At 52.3% G+C, this 18,528-nt stretch overlaps 1 protein-coding gene across 2 annotated transcripts in view; it reads left to right on the top strand.

Moving 5' to 3' along the window:
- TP73 (tumor protein p73) overlaps positions 1 to 18,263 on the top strand; it is a 197,586-nt gene extending 179,323 nt beyond the window's left edge. The window contains exons 7-15 of one of the 2 annotated variants that reach the window (XM_038746629.1): positions 1,144 to 1,253; positions 3,013 to 3,155; positions 6,748 to 6,836; positions 8,569 to 8,720; positions 9,902 to 10,053; positions 11,084 to 11,222; positions 14,060 to 14,153; positions 17,145 to 17,412; positions 18,174 to 18,263. In XM_038746629.1, the coding sequence (XP_038602557.1) occupies positions 1,144 to 1,253; positions 3,013 to 3,155; positions 6,748 to 6,836; positions 8,569 to 8,720; positions 9,902 to 10,053; positions 11,084 to 11,222; positions 14,060 to 14,153; positions 17,145 to 17,412; positions 18,174 to 18,175 (1,149 nt within the window). In that variant the 3' untranslated portion in view covers positions 18,176 to 18,263. Of the gene's footprint in view, positions 1 to 1,143; positions 1,254 to 3,012; positions 3,156 to 6,747; positions 6,837 to 8,568; positions 8,721 to 9,901; positions 10,054 to 11,083; positions 11,223 to 14,059; positions 14,154 to 17,144; positions 17,476 to 18,173 lie in introns of those variants that run through there. The other variant, XM_038746628.1, reaches the window with a different exon arrangement.
- Positions 18,264 to 18,528: the final 265 nt, after the last annotated feature.

Below are 18,528 nucleotides of genomic sequence, written 5' to 3' on the forward strand. Positions count from 1 at the left end.
AGGCGAGGAATTCTCCCGCTTTGCTCTGTTGGGACCTTTAATAATAATAATAACAATAATAATAATGATATTTGTTAAGCGCTTACTATGTGTAAATCATTGTTCTAAGCGCTCGGGAGGATACAAGATAATCGATCAGATTGTCCCACGTGGGGCTCACAGTCTTAATCCCCATTTTGCAGATGGGGGAACTGAAGCACAGAGAAGTTACGTGATTTGCCCAAAGTCACACAGCTGACAGTTGGCGGAGCCGGGATTTGAACCCATGACCTCTGACTCCCAAGCCTGTGCTCTTTCCACTGAGCCACGCTACTCCTCTATCAATCAATCCATCAATCAATCAGTGATATTTATTGACCCCTTACTATGTGCAGAGCACTGTGCTAAGAGCTTGGGAGGGTACAATACAACAGAATTAGTGGGCAGGTTTCCTGCCCATAACGAGCGTACAATCTGCATGGATGTTCCCAGAACCGCAGGGGTCTGGCAGAACACTCTTGAACATATAAGCATGCACACATGTATACGTGCACAGGCACGCGCACACACACACACACACACACACACACACACATCCCATGTGCCCAAGCACACACCCAGGCACACATTTTGAATTTGAGCTCTGAAACTTTCTCCCTGGGATGTCTTCTTTTTTTTTTTTCAATTTATGGCATTTGTTAAGTGATCGCTATAAGCCAGGTCCTGAACAAAGCCCTGGAGTAGATACAAGCTAATCAGGTTGGACACAGTTCCTGTCCCACAGGGGGCTCACACTCTTAATCCCCATTTTACAGAGGAGGTAACTGAGGCACAGAGAAGTGAAGTGACTTTCCCAAGTCACACAGCAGACAAGTGGCAGAGCCAGGATTAGAACCCAGGTCCTTCTGACTGCCAGAGCTGTGCTCTATTCAGTAGGCCACACTGCTTCTCAGTGTCAATTACATACTGGGTCAGCGACCTCTGCATCCAAAGCCACTGGATGGATGGAAAACGGGAACGGATCTGGGAGAGCCGGTTCGATTCCAACTCAACTGGAAGGGCCTTTCAGGCTGTGGGCCCAGTGGTCCTCAACCTGCTCGGCTCTGCCCCCACCACTGGGCCTGAGCGCCTGATCTGGTCTCTCTCTCCCCTTTCTGAAAGCAGGTGGGCACGGAGTACACCACCATCCTCTACAACTTCATGTGCAACAGCAGCTGCGTGGGAGGGATGAACCGGCGCCCCATCCTCATCATCATCACGTTGGAGACCAGAGAGTGAGTGTGTCCGAATCATGGGCTCCCCCGTCCCCACACCCCGGGCCTGGACTCGGGGGCAGCTGGAGGGGGACGGTGGAGGGGTTGGGGGGGTGGGGGGGTCTTCCAGCCTGCCCCAGGTGACTCTGGACGGAATTGTTTGGAAGGATCCTAGGGGCTCCGGGAAGCGGGAGCCCAGGGCGGAGGCAGCATTCTGCTGGCAGCCAGGGTCCACTCTGAGCCCCGCAGCCGCCTTTCCTTCATTCCACTCCCTGCCATCCCCTGGAGTCCCCCATGGCGGGGGCCCATTCAGATCAGTAGTGTCCTGCGTAGAGAGAGAAGTCCTGACCACTGGTGAGGGTCATTCCTGGTGGGCCTTGGAGTTGGGATTCCCGTGGGCTGAAGCAATGTTGGGTTTCCTAAAAGTAGAGGCCCCTTAGGGGGTGGAACCCCCTCCCAATGAGCTGGGGACTGTGGAGGGTGGGGAGGGCTGGCAGGGGCAAGGTGTGGACCCGAGGGATGCTCAGTAGAACGGAGAAGGGATTTGGCTGCAGCAGTAAAACCCCCCAGGATCAACTCTTCCTCCAGTCAAACAGCCAGCAACGGCACCTTTCCTAAGTACATTCCACCTCAAATTAAGGGAACTGTTATTTAGTGTCTGAGCTCCTTTTGGGGCAGAAACTGTTTCCAATGTGATAGTCCTGTATCTACCCCAACATCTGAAGCAGTGCTGGGCACATAGTAAGCATATAAAAAAATTGCACAATTGTCATTATTTATTATTATAATAATCAGGGAAGCAGTATGACTTAGTGGAAAGAGCATTGGCCTAGGAGTCAGAGGACCTGGGTTCTAATCCCAGCCCCACCACATGCCTGCTGTGTTACCCTATGCAAGTCACTTAAACTTCTCCGTGCCTCAGTTTCCTCAGCTGTAAAATGGGGGTTCAATACCTGTTCTCCCTCCTACTTTGACCATAAGCCCCATGTAGGACATAAACTTGTATCTACTCCAGTGCTTAAAAAAGTGCTTCCATACAATAAGTACTTAAAATATTAATATTATTATTATTACTTTTACTGATGATGCTATTTAGAGCCTCTTATATTTCTCCCAAATATACCACATTTGCAATCCCAATAGTAGAATACAGTGCTTTGCACATAGTAAGCGCTCAATAAATACGATTAATTGAATGAATGATTGAATGAATGTGAGAAAGGGAGTAGCTGGAAGTGAAACCTATGGTTAAAGTAAAGGTCAAAAGGGCAGTTTAAAGCTTGCCGGTTTGGACTCAGGTTCAATCAATAGTAGTATTTATTGAGCATCTAAGTGCAGAGCACTGTACTGGACACCTATTATGTGCAGAACACGGCCTTAGGTGTTTACTATGAGCAGAATGCAGTCTGGTAGGCTGCCGTTTGCAGAGCACTGAAAGGGAACCCTGCCTTGGGCCGAACACCTTACTGGATGCCTGCTATCTGCACAGAACTGTGCTGATCGCCTGTTCCAGGCAGAACAGAGCAGAGATATCTACGTAATGCCTATTCCAGGCTGAGTATTCTACTGAACCTGTACTGTGGCTGAGGATCGTGCCAGAAGACATGGTCCTGCCCTCAGAAAGCTTACTGTTCCTTATGATTAGTCCACTAGGAGTGTAGCTTTTAAGCCCCTTTCTGGAGAACAGCAGGGAGGCGAGTCCCTGAATTTCTCACGTGTGGGGAAGGTGGTTCCAAGGCCCGGGCAGCTGATGGATCTCCGTTTGGGTTCTGCCCTTCAGTGGCCAGGTTCTGGGGCGAAGGTCATTCGAAGGGCGAATCTGTGCCTGCCCCGGCAGAGACCGCAAAGCGGACGAGGACCATTACCGGGAGCAGCAGGCCCTGAACGAGAGCGCTGCGAAAAACGGCAACGCCAACAAGCGCAGTGAGTTCTGTCCTCTGGTGGCAGGAGGGGCCTGGGTTCCCTCCCTGGATGCATCGTGGGTCTCGGCTCGGAGGGACCAGTGACTGATTTTAGATGTGCCAGGCTTAGCAGACAGGGATCCCAGAGGGGATGGGAGGGGGCAGACTTCGAAGAATGAATAGGCCAGAAAGCCGTCATTTGGAGCCACTTCAGCCCTGACTGGAAACTCTCGGGTTTTGTGAGAGATGAGGGATGAGTTCGGTTGAGAGTCCAGCTGAGAGAGCCATGAGAGCCGCCTCCTGCTCCGCCCCCTCTGCCCCTCTGTCCTCATTCCAGTGGCACCCCTGGCTCCAGCCCCTTCCTGCCATCAAGCTAGGAAGGTGGAAGCAGAAGTTGTAGCAGAGATGGCCCAGGGACCCTTGAGCACCCAACTAGGCACCTCTGCCCCAGGTGTTCCTGTTGGGAGGAGTAGATTATCCAACCAGGCAGAGCTCCCAGGGCAGAGCAGAGCTGGGAAAGGCAGCGCAGGGAGCCCCTTAGGGGAATGGGCACTGGGGAGGAGCTCTTTGCATGAGGGCATGATTACTTTTTCTTTTGAGATTTCTTTCCGTGGATCAGATTTGAGCCCGGACACGAATGCTGCAAATACAAAAGTGCAAGGGACAGTTTGTGTGTCTGCCCAGTGGGGGGGGGGGGGGCATCTGGGTGTGTCCAGTCTGTTTATTTGCCCATCTGTTTGTGTTTGCCCAGTCTGTGTGTGTCCAGTGTGTTTATGTGCCCATCTGTGTGTGTCTGCCCAGTCGGTGTGTGTCCCCCATCTGTGTGTGTGCCCAAGAAATTCCACATCAGCCTTTCCATCCATTTCTGCACCAGGAGGTAGACTTCCCCATCCCTAGCTGCCTCTTTGAATGAGGAGGACAACTGTGTTCGTGACCTTTTAATGCTTGGATTAATTTGGTCTTTCATTCGTTCATTCATTCATTCAATCGTATTTATTGAGCACTTTCTGTGTGCAGAGCACTGTACTAAACACTTGGAAAGTACAATTCAGCAACAAAGAGAGACAATCTTTGCCCTCAACGGACTCACAGCCAAGATGGGCATTAACTAAACCCATTATTAGCTCCTCTCCTATTGGGCCCTGTATTTAGCACTTGGAAGAGCATAACATAATAGAATTGATTGACATTATCCTTGCCCTAAGGAGTTTACCAACAAGTAGACCATGTTGTTATTCTCTGTCACTGCCTCTGTCTGTCTCTGTGTCTGTCTCTTTCTCTCCCTCCCTCCCTCTCTCTCTCTCTCTTTCTCTTTGCCTCTTAATACAGTACATGTATTGTCATGATATTCTGTGAACATACCAAGGTGCTCTGTGCACACGAAGCACAGATAAATAGGTTAGAGAGTCTGAGAGAAACTAAGAGATGTGAGAACTAAATCAATCAGAAGTATTTATTGAGGCCTCACTGTGTGCAAAGAATCGGCCAGTCAGTCGTATGTATTGAGTGCTTACTGTGTGCAGAGCACTGTACTAAGCACTTGGGAGAGTATGGTATAACAATAAACAGACACATTCCCTACCCACAGTAAGCTTATGGTCTAGAATCTAGTTCAGAGCACCTCACTAAGCAGTTGGGAAAGTACAATACAACAGTTGGTGGATGAGATCCTGCCCATGAGGAGTTTTTCAGTCTAGAGGGGGAATCAGACATTAAAATGGATTAGGATAGGGGAAATGGTACAGTTCAAGAATATTTACCTAAGTACTGTGAGGTTGGAGTATCAAAGTATCTAAGGGGTACACAGCCAAGTATATAGTCAATGCAGAGGGGAGGGTGGGAAGGGGAAATGAAGGGTTTTGTGTGACAAGGCCACAGGGAGGAGATGTGATTTTAGAAGGGTTTCGAAGGTGGATAGAGTGGTAGATTGTCAGATATAAAGGGAGAGGGAGCCCCAGGGCTGAAGGAGAATGTTGGCATGGGTCTGGGGGCAGGATAGATGAGATTGAGGTACAGTCAGTAGGTTGGTGTCAGAGGAGCAGAGGGTGTGGTGGGAGTTGAGCGAGATAAGGTAGGAGGGAAAGAGCCGACTGAAGCCACAGGTGAGGAGTTTTTGTTCCATAGGTGAGCCACCCCTGGAGGACTGAACAATGTCAGCTGACCATCTCTGCCACTGGGATGCTTCCCCAACCTGTAGCTAGACTCCCGGGGAACGCAGATTATTTTTGCAATGGCATCCGTTCAGGCGAGACTGCCACACCCTTGTCAAGTAGAAGCAGAGAAGCAGAGTGGCTCAATGGAAGGAGCACAGGCTTTGGAGTCAGAGGTGATGGGTTCAAATCCTGGCTCCGCCATTTGTCAGCTGTGTGACTTTGGGCAAGTCACTTCACTTCTCTGTGCCTCAGTTACCTCATCTGTAAAATGGGGATTAAGCTTGTGAGCCCCAAGTGGGACAACCTGATCACCTTGTATCCTCCCCATCACTTAGAACAGTGCTTCACACATAGTAAGCACTTAAAAAATATATTATTATTATTATTATTATTATTATTATTATTATTATTAACTAACCAAGAGGTCTCTATCTCTTGGCCAGAGGTGATCGCCAGGATTATGCATATAGCTTTAATTCTATTTGTTCTGACGATTTTGACACCTGTCTACGTGTTTTGTTTCATTGTCTGTCTCCCCTTTCTAGACTGTGAGCCCATTGTTGGGTAGGGACTGTCTCTATCTGTTGCCAGATACTTCCCAAGCGCTTAGTCCAGTGTTCTGCACACAGTAAGCGCTCAATAAATACGATTGAATGAATGAATGAATGAATGAATGAATGAATGAATGAATGAACTGGCCTAATGCCCCTTGCCTGCTGTTCTGGGCAGGTCCCTTGCTTGTTCACTGCCTCTGCCCGTTTTCAAAGATGATCCGGAATTAGTCATGTATTAGCAGTGTGGCCTAGTGGATAAGAACAAGAGCCTGGGAGTCAAAAGAACCTGAGTTCTAATCCCAGTTCCACCATTTGTCTGCTGTGTGACCTTGGCCAAGTCACTTCGCTTTTCTGTGCCTCACTTACCTCATCTGTAAAATGGAGATTAAGACTGTGAAACGCATGTGGAACAGGGACTGCGTCCGATCTGATTAGCTTCTATCTACCCCAGTGCTTAGAACAGTGCTTAACACATGGTAAGCGCTTAACAGATATCATCATTATTGTTAGCATTACGCTAATTCTATTTGTTCTGACGACTTGACACCTGTCCACATGTTTTGTTTTCTGTCTCCCCCTTCTAGACTGTGAGCCTCTTGTTGGGTAGGGACCGTCTCTATATGTTACCAACTTGTACTTCCCAAGTGCTTAGTACAGTGCTCTGCACACAGTAAGCGCTCAATAAATACAACTGAATGAATGAATGACTGGTACGACTTCTAATCATCTGAATAATGGGTCTCTGTGCCTTAGTCGTTCAGTCTGTTCCTTTCTCCCACCCTCCACTGTCCCTGCCACTCACACCTGCGTATGGCCTGTTAATGAGACCTGCATTGGGCCCCCTTCCCTCCCCACCTCCATCCCCTTGCCCCACGGTTAACCCAGTCTTCCCCGCCTCCATCTCCAGCGTTCAAGCAGAGCCCCCCAGCCGTGCCAGCCCTGGGCACCACTGTGAAGAAGCGACGTCATGGTGACGAGGAGATGTACTATGTGCCCGTGAGTACAGGACAGAGGGATCCGCGTGGGGATAGCATGAGCAGAGCTAGGCACTGCCCCTCCCCACACCTCCAGGGTAAAGGAAGAGCAAGGGCCTGGGACTCAGAAGGGATTGGGTTCTAATCCCGGCTCTGCCACTTGTCTGCTGGGTGACCTTGGGCAAGGCACTTCACTTCTCTGTACCTCATTGACCTCATCTGTAAAATGGGGATTAAGACTGTGAGCCCCATGTGGGACAGAGACTGTGTCCAACCTGATTAACTTGTATTTACCTCGGTGCTTAGAACAGTGCCTGGCACATAGTAAGCACTTAACAAATACCATAAAAAAGGGGGGGGGGGGGGGAGAGTCTCTGTGGAGGACCAGCTGGGAAGGCAGACTGGGAATTGCCGGGAAGGGACTGGAGCCAGGATCTAGGCTCCAGCCTCAGCTTCTAGGCTCCAGGCTTGGCTCACCCCCTCGGGCAGATAGCCAGGGAGGGAGGGGACCGATGGAGTCAGAAAAGTCCGGAAATGTTGGGTCTGACCCTGGAGGGCTATGGGAAGGCTGAGCCCCTGGCCCCGTCTTGGGATGGGTGGAATCCCACTAGTATTGGGGTCGGGGTGGACGGGGGAGAGGGTGGTTCGTTTCTTCTTTTCCCACTCCCTTCTACGTCACCCTGACTTGTTCTCTATATTCACCACTCCCACCTCCAGCCCCACAGCACTTATGTACATACTTGTAATTTATTTATTTATTCATATTAATGTCTGACTTCTGCTCTAGACTGCATGGTCGTTGTGGGCAGGGAATGTGTTTGTTATATTGTTGTGTTGTACTCTCCCAAGCACTTAGTACATTGCCATGCACACAGTAAGCACTCAATAAATATGATTGATTAATTGATTGATTGGGTGGGTGGGTGGGTTAAAAGAAGGTCTGAGAAAAGTCCCATAGTCCCCTAGCACCTCCCTCATCCTAGAAGTCCTAGAAGTTATAGATTTATAACTATAGACTACAACTATATAATTATATAGCTATACATAACTATACATACTTTTTGTATTTTATATATAATAATAATAATGATGGCATTTATTAAGTGTTTACCATGTGCGAAGCACTGCTTTAAGTGCTGGGGAGGTTACAAGGTGATCAGGTTGTCCCACAGTCCTAATCCCCATTTTACAGATGAGGTCACTGAGGCACAGAGAAGTTAAGTGACTTGCCCAAAGTCACACAGCTGACAATTGGCAGAGCTGAGATTTGAACCCATGACCTCTGACTCCAAAGCCCGTGCTCTTTCCATTGAGCCACGCTGCTTCTCTATATATAGTTATAGACTATAACGATAGACTATAACTGTAAACTATAAATCATACAGCAAGCTCTTTATGGACAGGTAATGTTTCTACCAACTTTGCTATATTGTGCTTTCATAAATACTTAGTATAGTACTCTGCACACAATAAGCACTCAATAAATACGATTCATTGATGGCTAGAAAGCAGAGGGTCCCAGGTCCGCGAGGAGAAGTTGGCCTGCTTTAGGCCAGGCAGGACCAAGTCGTGAGGGCTTCCTCCTGTCCCCCACCCCCCATAACCAATCAATCAGTTGATTGTACTTATTGAGCGCTTACTGCGTGCAGAGCATTTTAGTAAGCAGTTGGGAGAGTACAACATAACAGAGTTGGTAGATACGTTCCCTGTGCCCACAGTGATTCAGTCTCTCTGTCTCTGTCTCTCTGCCCCAGGTGCGCGGACGGGAGAACTTTGAGATCCTCATGAAAATCAAAGAGAGCTTGGAGCTGGTCGAACTCGTCCCCCAGCAGCTGGTTGACTCTTATCGACAGCAACAACAGCAGCAACAGCAGCAACAGCAACAGCAGCAGCTCCTGCAGAGGCCGTAAGTGCCAGCGGGTTCCCGCCCCCTCCCTTCTTCCCGCTCTAGGATCATCCATGCCCCTGACCTCACGCTTCCTCCCTTCTGGCCATTTTCCTGTCACTCTGCAACCCCTTGGGCTGGCGGGGCAGGGAGACCAAAGATGCCCCCGGCCTCAGGTCCGTCACCTGTGTTTCTAGGGAGCAGCTCTGGTGGAGCAGGACCTGGGGAAGGGGGGTTCCCCAGACAGGGACCTGGCAATGTAGCCGGCTGAGCTCTTTGTCTGGGCCGGCCTGGAGTCAAAGTAGACACGGGGACTCACCAGTCCATCAACCGATGGCATTTAAAGGGTGCCTACTGAAGGCTAAAAGCCCTGGACTAGTCACGTAGAGAGGTGGCCATGGAGAGCAGAAGAGGGGGCTGGAGAAGCTCCTGCCTCTTCCCTATCCCAGCTGCCCCCTTCCTAGTAATAATAATAATGAATTGTGGTATTTGTTAAGGGTTTACTATGTGCCAAGCACTGTTCTAAGCAAGGGGTAGATACAATCAGGTTGTCCCACGTGGGATTCACAGTCCTAGTCCCCATTTTACAGATGAGGTAACAGGCACAGAGTAGTTAAGTGGCTAGCCCAAGGTCACACAGCAGACAAATAGCAGAGTCGGGATTAGAACCCACCTCCTCTGACTCCCAAGCCTGTGCTCTAACCAGTAGGCCATGCTGCTTCTCCAACCCCTCAACCCCAGTCCAGAGTTCCATCGAGGCATCACATCCCTAGAACCTCCCAGTTTTTGCCCTGCCTCCTCTCCCCTGACACCTGTCCCAGTCTCCCCCTAGCTCATCCCCAATTCCGGCGACGTTCCCAGGCCCTACACTTCCCACCTGCCCCAGGCACAAAGCCCTTCCTCTCAGGTTGCCCCCATTATGCGTCAACTTCTCCCCGGGTTAATCTCAGCATCACCCAGTAGCCTGTTCCTTCCCCCTGCACCCCATTCGTCCCTCAGGGAACCAAGAACCCCTTGGGTTGGGTCTGCAAGGTAGCACATGCGGTCAGTGTCATCCACCTGGTACCCCTGAACCAACCCACCAGCAGCCTCGCCCCCATCATGGAGGGAGTGAGCAGGCAGGGGGTTTCTCGCTGGGGGCCGGGGGCATCCGGATCTGCCCCGCTGGCTGTTGGGATGACCGCACCCCTCTTCCCGGACAGGAGTCACCTGCAGTCCCCCTCCTCATACGGCCCGGTCCTGTCGCCAATGAACAAAGTCCACGGGGTCGTCAACAAGCTGCCTTCCGTCAACCAGCTGGTGGGGCAGCCCACGGCCCACAGCTCCACTGCTGGGGCCAACCTGGGGCCTGTGGGTATGTTAACTCATGGGGGGTGAGGGAGAGGGGACTGGGGGTTGTGGGGGGACAGGACCAGAGCAGCCATACCTTCACCACCGGGGCTACAGCCTCCCCATGGTACCCCCGGGGCCCACATCAGCAGGGGGTGGTTGGCGGGGTGGAGAGGCTCCAGGTGGCAGGGTAATCCCACTCCCAGGGCAAAGTCGTGTCAAGAGTGCCCTGACCTCTATCCAAATCTCAGTGGGAACTGGGCAGCTTGGTGGTGATGGAGGATGAGCAGGGGTATCACCCATAGGACCTTGGGTCCTTGGAGAGATGGACATGCCTTTGCAGTCACCTTTCTCAAGCCTCATCACAGGCATCGATGGTGCCTGCACTAAATGTGAAGGAGTCTGCCCATGGGAGGGAGGGAGGGAGAGATGGAGAGATACAGAGAGAACAGTCAGTCAGTCAGGCGGTCATTTGTATTTATTGAGCGCTTACTGCGTGCAGAGCACTGTACTAAGCACTTGGGAGAGTACAATATAACAATAATACAGATACATTCCATGCCCACACCGAGCTGACAGGCTAGAGGGGGAGAAGCAGGGGGGAAGGGCCGAGGAAGTAGGGGAGAAAGGGAAAGAAGGTGGGGAGAAGAACCCATGGGGAGAGGAAGGAGGGAGGGAAGCGGTCATGGCTTCATCTGCTATCTCACCAGACCCATCCTTGTTCATTAGCGCTGAGAATGGGCCCCAAGGCACCCCTTTGGGGTCCGAGCCATGCCGGTGGGGGCTGCATCTGACAGCCAGGGGAAAGGGCTTGGGGTCAAGCCAGGTGATGGTTCCCTCCTTACTGATGAGGGCGGCCTTCTTGGGGGAGGTGGGCTTGAAAAGTTGGGAAAGGAGCAGGGAATCCTTACAAAAGGGGAAATGGCAGGGCTCAGCCTACCTTCCCTGAGCCTCGCAGAGCACTCCCCCAACCACAGCCCCACCTTCTTCTGCTCCGGTGGAAGGGGAGGGTCTCCCCACCCTCCAACAGCAGGATTGGCTCTTGCTGCCCTCAGGTCCTGGAATGCTGAACAGCCACGGCCACCCCATGCAGCCCAACGGGGAAATCAACGGCGGGCACGCGCCGCAGCCCATGGTCTCGGGGTCCCACTGCACCCCACCACCTCCCTACAACGCGGACCCCAGCCTCGTCAGGTAAACCAGCCCCCAGGGCTCGGGGTGTGTGCGTGTGTGAACATGTGTATCTCTATGTGTGTTCACCTGTACTGTGTCCATGTACGAACGAGTGTGCACGTATGCATGTGCACATGTATGAACATAAGTGTCAGTGTGTGGTGCCATTTCCTCCCCCAGTCCCCATTTCTGCATCCTCTGACTTCAGACCCGGCCTGTAGCCACTGGTAGACTGGTCACCGGTCCCATCTGAGAAACCACTGTGGGCTATTTCACACAGACCCCTTCCCTCCCTCTGGCCCCCGGTCAGTTGCCCAGATGATCCCGGGACAGGCCTCCTCCCCTCACCACACTGCTCTCAGCTTTGGTTCCATGTAGCGCCCCTCCCCACGCCCCAAACTGGACAAACATACCAGAAGGCCCATGGTCCCGGCCTAGGTGGCTGCCAGTCCCCACTCTCAGGGTGCGTTCCTGTCCCGCCTCTCCTCGCTGAGCCCAGGGAGCCTGAGCAGACAACAGAGCGGCCCGAGGCTGGCTGACGGCCGGGTTTTCCCTCCCAGTGGCCTAGGTGAAGGCCGGTTTGGGGAGAGAGAAGACCCTGTTAGAAATCTAGCCGGGGTGCCCCCTTGTCCCAGGGAGGGACCGGACCAAAGCCTCCCCAGCCTCTCTAACCAAAGAGGCTCTAGGGGAGTGGAGAGTCAAGAGACCCAGGTTCTAGTCTTAGCTCTGCCAGTGGCTTGCTGCATGACCTCGGGCAAGTCATTTCACCTCTCTGGGGATAAGGTAGCCTGCCTCTTTCTACTTGTGTCCAATCTGATTATCTTGTGCCTGCCCCAGCACTTAGCACAGCATTTGGCACATAGAGAGTACTTAATAGTATAATGAACAATTATTTATTACTGTAATTGATGGGCATAGGGACCACTTGGATTCTAAAAAATCTGGGCCTGTTGAAAGTGCCGGCTCAGTGGTGGACACTGGGATACCCCTCAAGCAATCTGAGGCTCATGGTTCACACCGTGGAACCTGCATGCATCGCTGACACGTGCCCAAAGCCCTGCTGCAGGCATCTAGAGGTTTCGGGTTGACCAGGAGGTTGGGCCAGGCTCCCTGCACGGGAACGATCCCAGGAAACCTACAGTCAGCGCTCATGCTTCCCCAAGTCCTAGTGCAACTGAGAGCTCTTTTCCTCTTCACGACATGCCTGGGGGGCAGGGATTACTTCACCCTTTTGACAGATGAGGAAACGGAGGCCCAGAGATGTTAAGTGATTTGCCCAAAGCCACACAGTAGGCCAGGGGCAGGACTAGGAAGTGGGTTTCCCAACTCCCAGTCCCACGCTCTTTCCAGCAGGCCACATTGTCTCCTTTAGTACCTCACCTGGAATCACCATCTGGGGTTCCCCACTGTCCCCGCTAGACCAGGTTGTGCTGACAGCTTTCTTTGGGCAAACTTGTCATCTCTGCTCCAGGCCTTGGGGGCAGCTCCCCGGGTGGTGATTTTGCCCGCTCTGGATGCCAATCCAGTTGCAAGTGGGTGGCAGGGCTCCAAGCCCACTCTCCGGTCAGGCAGTGGAGTGTGGCAGGTGTTAGGGCTGCAGTTAAAAATAACAGCTACCAGTTATTTCTATTAAGCATTTACTATGTGCCAAACACTGTACTAAGCACTGGGATAGGTACAAGATATTCGGGTTGGACATAATCCCTGTTCCACAGGAGCTCACATTCCAAGTAGGAGGGAGAACAGGGATTGAATTCCCATTTTACAAATGAGGAAACTGAGGCCCAGAGAAGTGAAGTGTCTTGCCCATGGTCATCCAGCAGGCAAGTGGCAGAGCTGGGATTGGAAGCCGGGTCCTCTGATTCCCAGGCCTGGGATCTTTTCCTCCAGCCATGCTGCTCCCTCCAACTGAGGTGGAGAAAGCCAGGATGCCATGGGTGAGGCCCAGCCTCCTCCAAACCCAAGCCAACTTTAATTCTGGTGTTTAGGAAAGCCTAATAGACCCAGACTCACCCAAAGGAGGACTGTTGGGAAGGCAGCCAGAATGCGAGCAAGCTCCTCCAGTTGGTCATTGGAGTGTAGGGTGTAGGGATGAACCATTCTCTGCCCGGGAGCCCCAGGACCCCTCCACGGGCATAGAGAGGTAAGCCTCCCCTCTGCCTGGTCTTAATGATAATAATAATTAATAATTCTGGTATTCGTTAAGGGCATACGATGTGCCAGGCACTGCTCTAAGTAATAATAATGATGGCATTTATTAAGCGCTTACTATGTGCAAAGCACTGTTCTAAGCACTGGGGAGGTTACAAGGTGATCAGGTTGTCCCACAGGGGGCTCACAGTCTTAAACCCCATTTTACGGATGAGGGAACTGAGGCCCAGAGAAGTGAAGTGACTTGCCCAAAATCACACAGCTGACAATTGGCGGGGCCGGGATTTGAACCCATTACCTCTGACTCCAAAGCCCGTGCTCTTTCCACTGATCCACGCTGCTTCTCTACTGGGGTGGATACAAGCAAATCGGGTTGGACACAGTCCCTCTCCCACGAGGGGCTCACCGTCTCAATCCTCATATTACAGATGAGGTAACTGAGGCACAGAGAAGTGAAGTGACTTGCCCAAGGTCACACAGCTGGCAAGTGGGGGAGGCAGGATTAGAACCCACGACCTTCGGACTCCCAGGCCTGTGCTGTATCCACTAGGCCATGCTGCTCTTGGGAAACCTTGGGGAATTTGGACCCTCATTCCCCCCCTCAGCCCAACCACCGCCATCAGGGCCCAACCCAAAGGGGAATGGGAGAGCAGGGCTGGGGTCTGGGACGTCTTCACACCACCTTACTTTCCAAATTCTCTCTGCAGTTTTTTAACAGGATTGGGCTGTCCAAACTGCATCGAGTATTTCACAACCCAAGGGTTGCAGAACATTTATCACCTGCAGAACCTAACTCTCGAGGTAAATGCTCCGGGCAGATCTCTCCTCGCCGCGGGGGCGCCTGCAGGTTCTAGAGCTCAATCAAGCCATCGATCAATCAGTGGTATTTATTGAGTGCTTACTATGTGCAGAGCACTGTACTAAGCGCCTAAGAGAGGAAAACACAACAGAGTCAGTAGACACGTTCCCTGCCCAAAAGGAGCTTACATCCTTGAGGGGACGCAGGGGCCTCAGAAATGCAAAAGGGGATTCCTCTGGTGACCCCTTTTCCTTTCTTGTCCAGTTCAGAGGAAACGCCTTCCTCTCTGCCCTTAACCCATATGACTTACATCTACATTTCTATTTCTCGCTGGCCGGGATTCAGAATTTTCAAGAAAAGTCCAAGATCTAGTCACCGTCGAGTCTGAGTCATCAGGGAAAAATGAACAATGAAATGAAGGCAATTAAAAAAAGCAGATTAGATAAGAATGGTGCTCAGATTTTGAGGTGTAAAAAAAGAAATGGAGGACACGTTAGAAATGTCTCTGAGGCTGGAGGGGCCCGGCTGGTGGGTGGATTCCCATTTCAACCAGCCTTCTGGGCCTCAGCTTAGGTTACACATCTCCTTAATGGACTACACAAACGTCGCGTCCACATAGGGGGTCACTTTTCCATTGGCTCCCGTTGGCCAGCTCCGGTCAAAGGTGAGGCCTGGGCTTTCAGGCTCCCTCTCCTCCCTGCCTCCCCAGACAAAGGCCAGCATAAGGTGTTTTCCTTCAGCTGCCGTGCCAGGTTTGGGCTTCTGTTTGATTACCTGAGGCCAGAGAGGAAGGGTTGCCATCAGCCTCCCCCTTCCCTGCCCCCCAGCCTAGTCACTCTCTTCAATCAATCATATTTATTGAGCATTTATTCTGTGTGAAGCACTGTACTAAGCGCTTGAGAGATTATGATATAGATTTTGTTTTAAATTGTTTTTATTGAGCGCTTACTGTGTGAAGAGCACTGCATTAAGCGCTTGGGAGAGTATAGTACAACAATAAGCATATTCCCTGCTCTCAACAAACTTACGATCTAGAGGGGGAGGCAGACATTAAAATACAAAAAATAAAATAAAATAAAAATTACAAATAAATAATAACAGATTTGAACGTGTTCCCTGCCCACGAGGTGCTTACAATCTAGAGGGGATCTTAGACTTGGATGAATGTAGGAAATCCATGTAAGATACTCACTTCTGACTTGGGACAGGACCAAGGGTTTCCACCTCGCTTTCCACCACTCCCCAGGGAAATCTCAGCATCCCCAGCCAGTTCACAGCACAGAGACTGACTGTCGCAACCAGTTCTGGCCATGGTTCTGCCAAGGCCGTGGCCCCAAAGAACCAATGTTTTGTGGTCAGAGTGGTGGCCGTTTGCTTAGATTAGTCTTGAGCGTTTTTAACAACTAACTCCCTCGCCCTGCCCCCGAGTGACATCATCTGTGTGTCTCATAAAGCCCCCACCGGGCTGAACCCCCTGCCCATCACCGAACTCCACGTAGAAATGCTAACCTTTGTCTCCCCTAGTGAAATGCCTGTGCTTTCAAAATTTATGTGGGGAATGGTCTCGGTGGGGTGGGGTGGGGTGGGGCTGGGGCAGCTAAGGAGGAAATGGGGAGGAGGGGAGACAGGACCTGGGGCCTGACAGAGTCCACACGGCTGACCGGTGCCCCTTTCCTCCAGAGAGACACGTCAACATTACAGTATTTTCCTAGGTGAGACAGTCTCCCCCGGCCCACCCAATGACCGGACCGGAGCCTCAGACTCTTGGCCTCACTTTATACCGGCAACCTATTGTGCTGGGTCCAGATGGACCAGTGCCTCCGGAAGACACTCCCCAATTTCCCGCCAGCTCCCCAGTTTCTCCGAACCTTTTGGGAGAACAGCAGTCACTGGGCCCCACGCAGCCCATGAGCACATCGGTTCCACTCAACATCACTGGGGCCTCGAGGTGGCCGCTTTGGCTGGGCCTGGTCAAAGGTGAAGCATGGGTTTTCAGGCTCCCTCTCCTCCCTGCCTCCTAGACACATCCCAGCACAAGGTGGATTGCTTCCACATCAGCTGCCAAGCACGGGCCAGGCCTGGGCCTCTGCTTGATTACCCGAGGCCAGAGAGGAAAGGTCTCCAGCCTTCCTCTTCCCTTTTCCCAGCTCAACACACTTGCTCAAATGCACCTGCAGGGATAAGCAGCAGCTCCCACTCAAACCCGTTTCCCCAGAGAGACAGCGACTCATCCCTGTAGTTCAGACCAGCACATCCAATGTTCCCTGGGCCAGGGGTCGTGTTCTTGCAGAAATCTGCAGTAAAGTCCACACTATGTGTCCAGGGTGGCAAGACACGGCCGCCCCTTCTGACATCACGTGATGCTGTATCCAGACAGACACATGTGTTTGGGAGGACAGTCCTTAATTCTACCATCATGTTCTAGTCGGAGTGAGTAGCATTCTTGGGAGGCAGGGCCGTAACTGCTGCTGTTGACATAGTCCTGAACTTCTCCATCCCCATAGCTCTGGGCCAGCATTCAGCCCCTGGAGTTCCAGCAGGTGGCCCGGCCGCAGCCCCGGCTGAGTCTGCTCTTGCTAAGAGACCAAGACAGAGTAGCTCCTGGAGGGCAGGGGTCGCGTCGACCTTCCCTGTGGTCTCTCCCAGCCCTCAACTCGGTCAACCATATTAATTGAGCACTTACTGTGCGCAGAGCACTGTACTAAGCACTTGGGAGAGAACAATATAACAGACAAGTTTCCCGCCCACAACAAGCTGACAGTCTAGAGGGGGAGGCAGACATTAATATAAATTACAGCTATGTACATAGGTGCTGTGGGGCCGGGAGGTGAGGATGAATAAAGGGAGCAAGTCAGGGAGATGCCACACAGAAAGCGCTCGACAGACACCATGGATTGATTGGTTGATTGATAAAGACTCAGACAAAGGAGCTGGGGGGCAGTGAGGAGTGGGCTGTCTCTAATCTACCCAAACTCCCCCCATGGCCCTTGCAGGATCTCGGCGCCTTGAAGATCCCGGACCAGTACAGGATGGTCATCTGGAGGGGCCTCCAGGACCTGAAACAGAGCCACGACTACGGGGCCCAGCAGCTGATCCGCTCCAGCAGCAACGCTTCCACCATCTCCATCGGCAGCTCGGGCGAGCTCCAGCGCCAGCGGGTCATGGAGGCCGTGCACTTCCGGGTGCGCCACACCATCACCATCCCCAACCGTGGCGGCGGGGCCGACGACTGGGCAGACTTTGGCTTTGACCTCCCCGACTGTAAGTCCCGCAAACAGTCCATCAAAGAGGAGTTCACAGAAGGCGAGATCAACTGAAACTGGACACGGGGCCCAGAGGGGTGGCGGGGTGATGGGGGGGGGGGGGGAGGCCCAGCTGTCCGCTCCTGCTCCACCCTGCCCCGTATGTCTTTGGGGAACACAGGCAAGGAAAACCCTGAGAAGCCTACAGCTTTGGCCCCCCGGTCGAAGCTCTTTTCTTTTCTTCTTCTTTTGTTCAAGTGACTGGCAGCAGGAGCCGGAACTTGGCCCCAGGACTGCCTGGAGGCAGGGTCCCATCCCCCGGCTGGCCCTTGCTGAGCTGGGTGACTAGAGGTGGGCTGGGGGCAGAGGAACAAGGTGGGCACAGAGTCATCCACCGCCAAAGGGAGGGAGGAACCAAACCATCCACAGACAGTCCCAACTTGCTGGAGAATCTGCGACCCTGTTAGTTCGGGACCAGTTGGCCTTTTCCTGGGCAGGTGGAGGTGGGGGGGGGTTGGGGGGAGAATCTCCCCCTCAGGGGATACAAAGGGACTGTGGGAGCAGGAGAGGGGGGTCCCTTCTCATCTCAACCTGTCACCCGCCCCACTTTCCGACCGTTCAGAGTAGCCCCGTTGGGGAGGCCAGTGCCATCGGGTTCACAGGTGAAACCCTTCACGCTGCAGCTTCTTAAGGGAATCCCACCGGCTCACAGGGCCCCTTGGAGAGAGGGATGGATGGACTGCCACAAAGTATTTCTCCATCTTCTGTTCCGTGCTCTAGAGAAGGAAAATCAATTTGAAAGCTGGGATGGTGGTCCAAACCGTGATGTTCGAGCACCTGCACGCTGTCCCGGAGGAAAGGAAAACGCCGTACACCCCCTCCCCCCCCCCACCAGGCTTTATGGGAAAGAGATGGGGGGGGGGGGGGTTGAAGTTCTTCTGCAAATTTATGATCACACCTCCCTGCCCATCCAAAAAAAGATGGCACCACAGAGCCCCCCCTGCTGTTTTCAGTGCCATTCAAACCTGTTTTCCCATCAAGGATGGGTGAGGAATTCCACTTCAAATCCCGGAGAAGGAGACTTTCATTATGACTGGCTTTCCCAGTGGAAGAGTTACATTTTTGTTGCTTAAAA

The sequence above is a fragment of the Tachyglossus aculeatus genome, chromosome 5, assembly GCF_015852505.1.
Source record: "Tachyglossus aculeatus isolate mTacAcu1 chromosome 5, mTacAcu1.pri, whole genome shotgun sequence".
Lineage (NCBI taxonomy): Eukaryota > Metazoa > Chordata > Mammalia > Monotremata > Tachyglossidae > Tachyglossus > Tachyglossus aculeatus.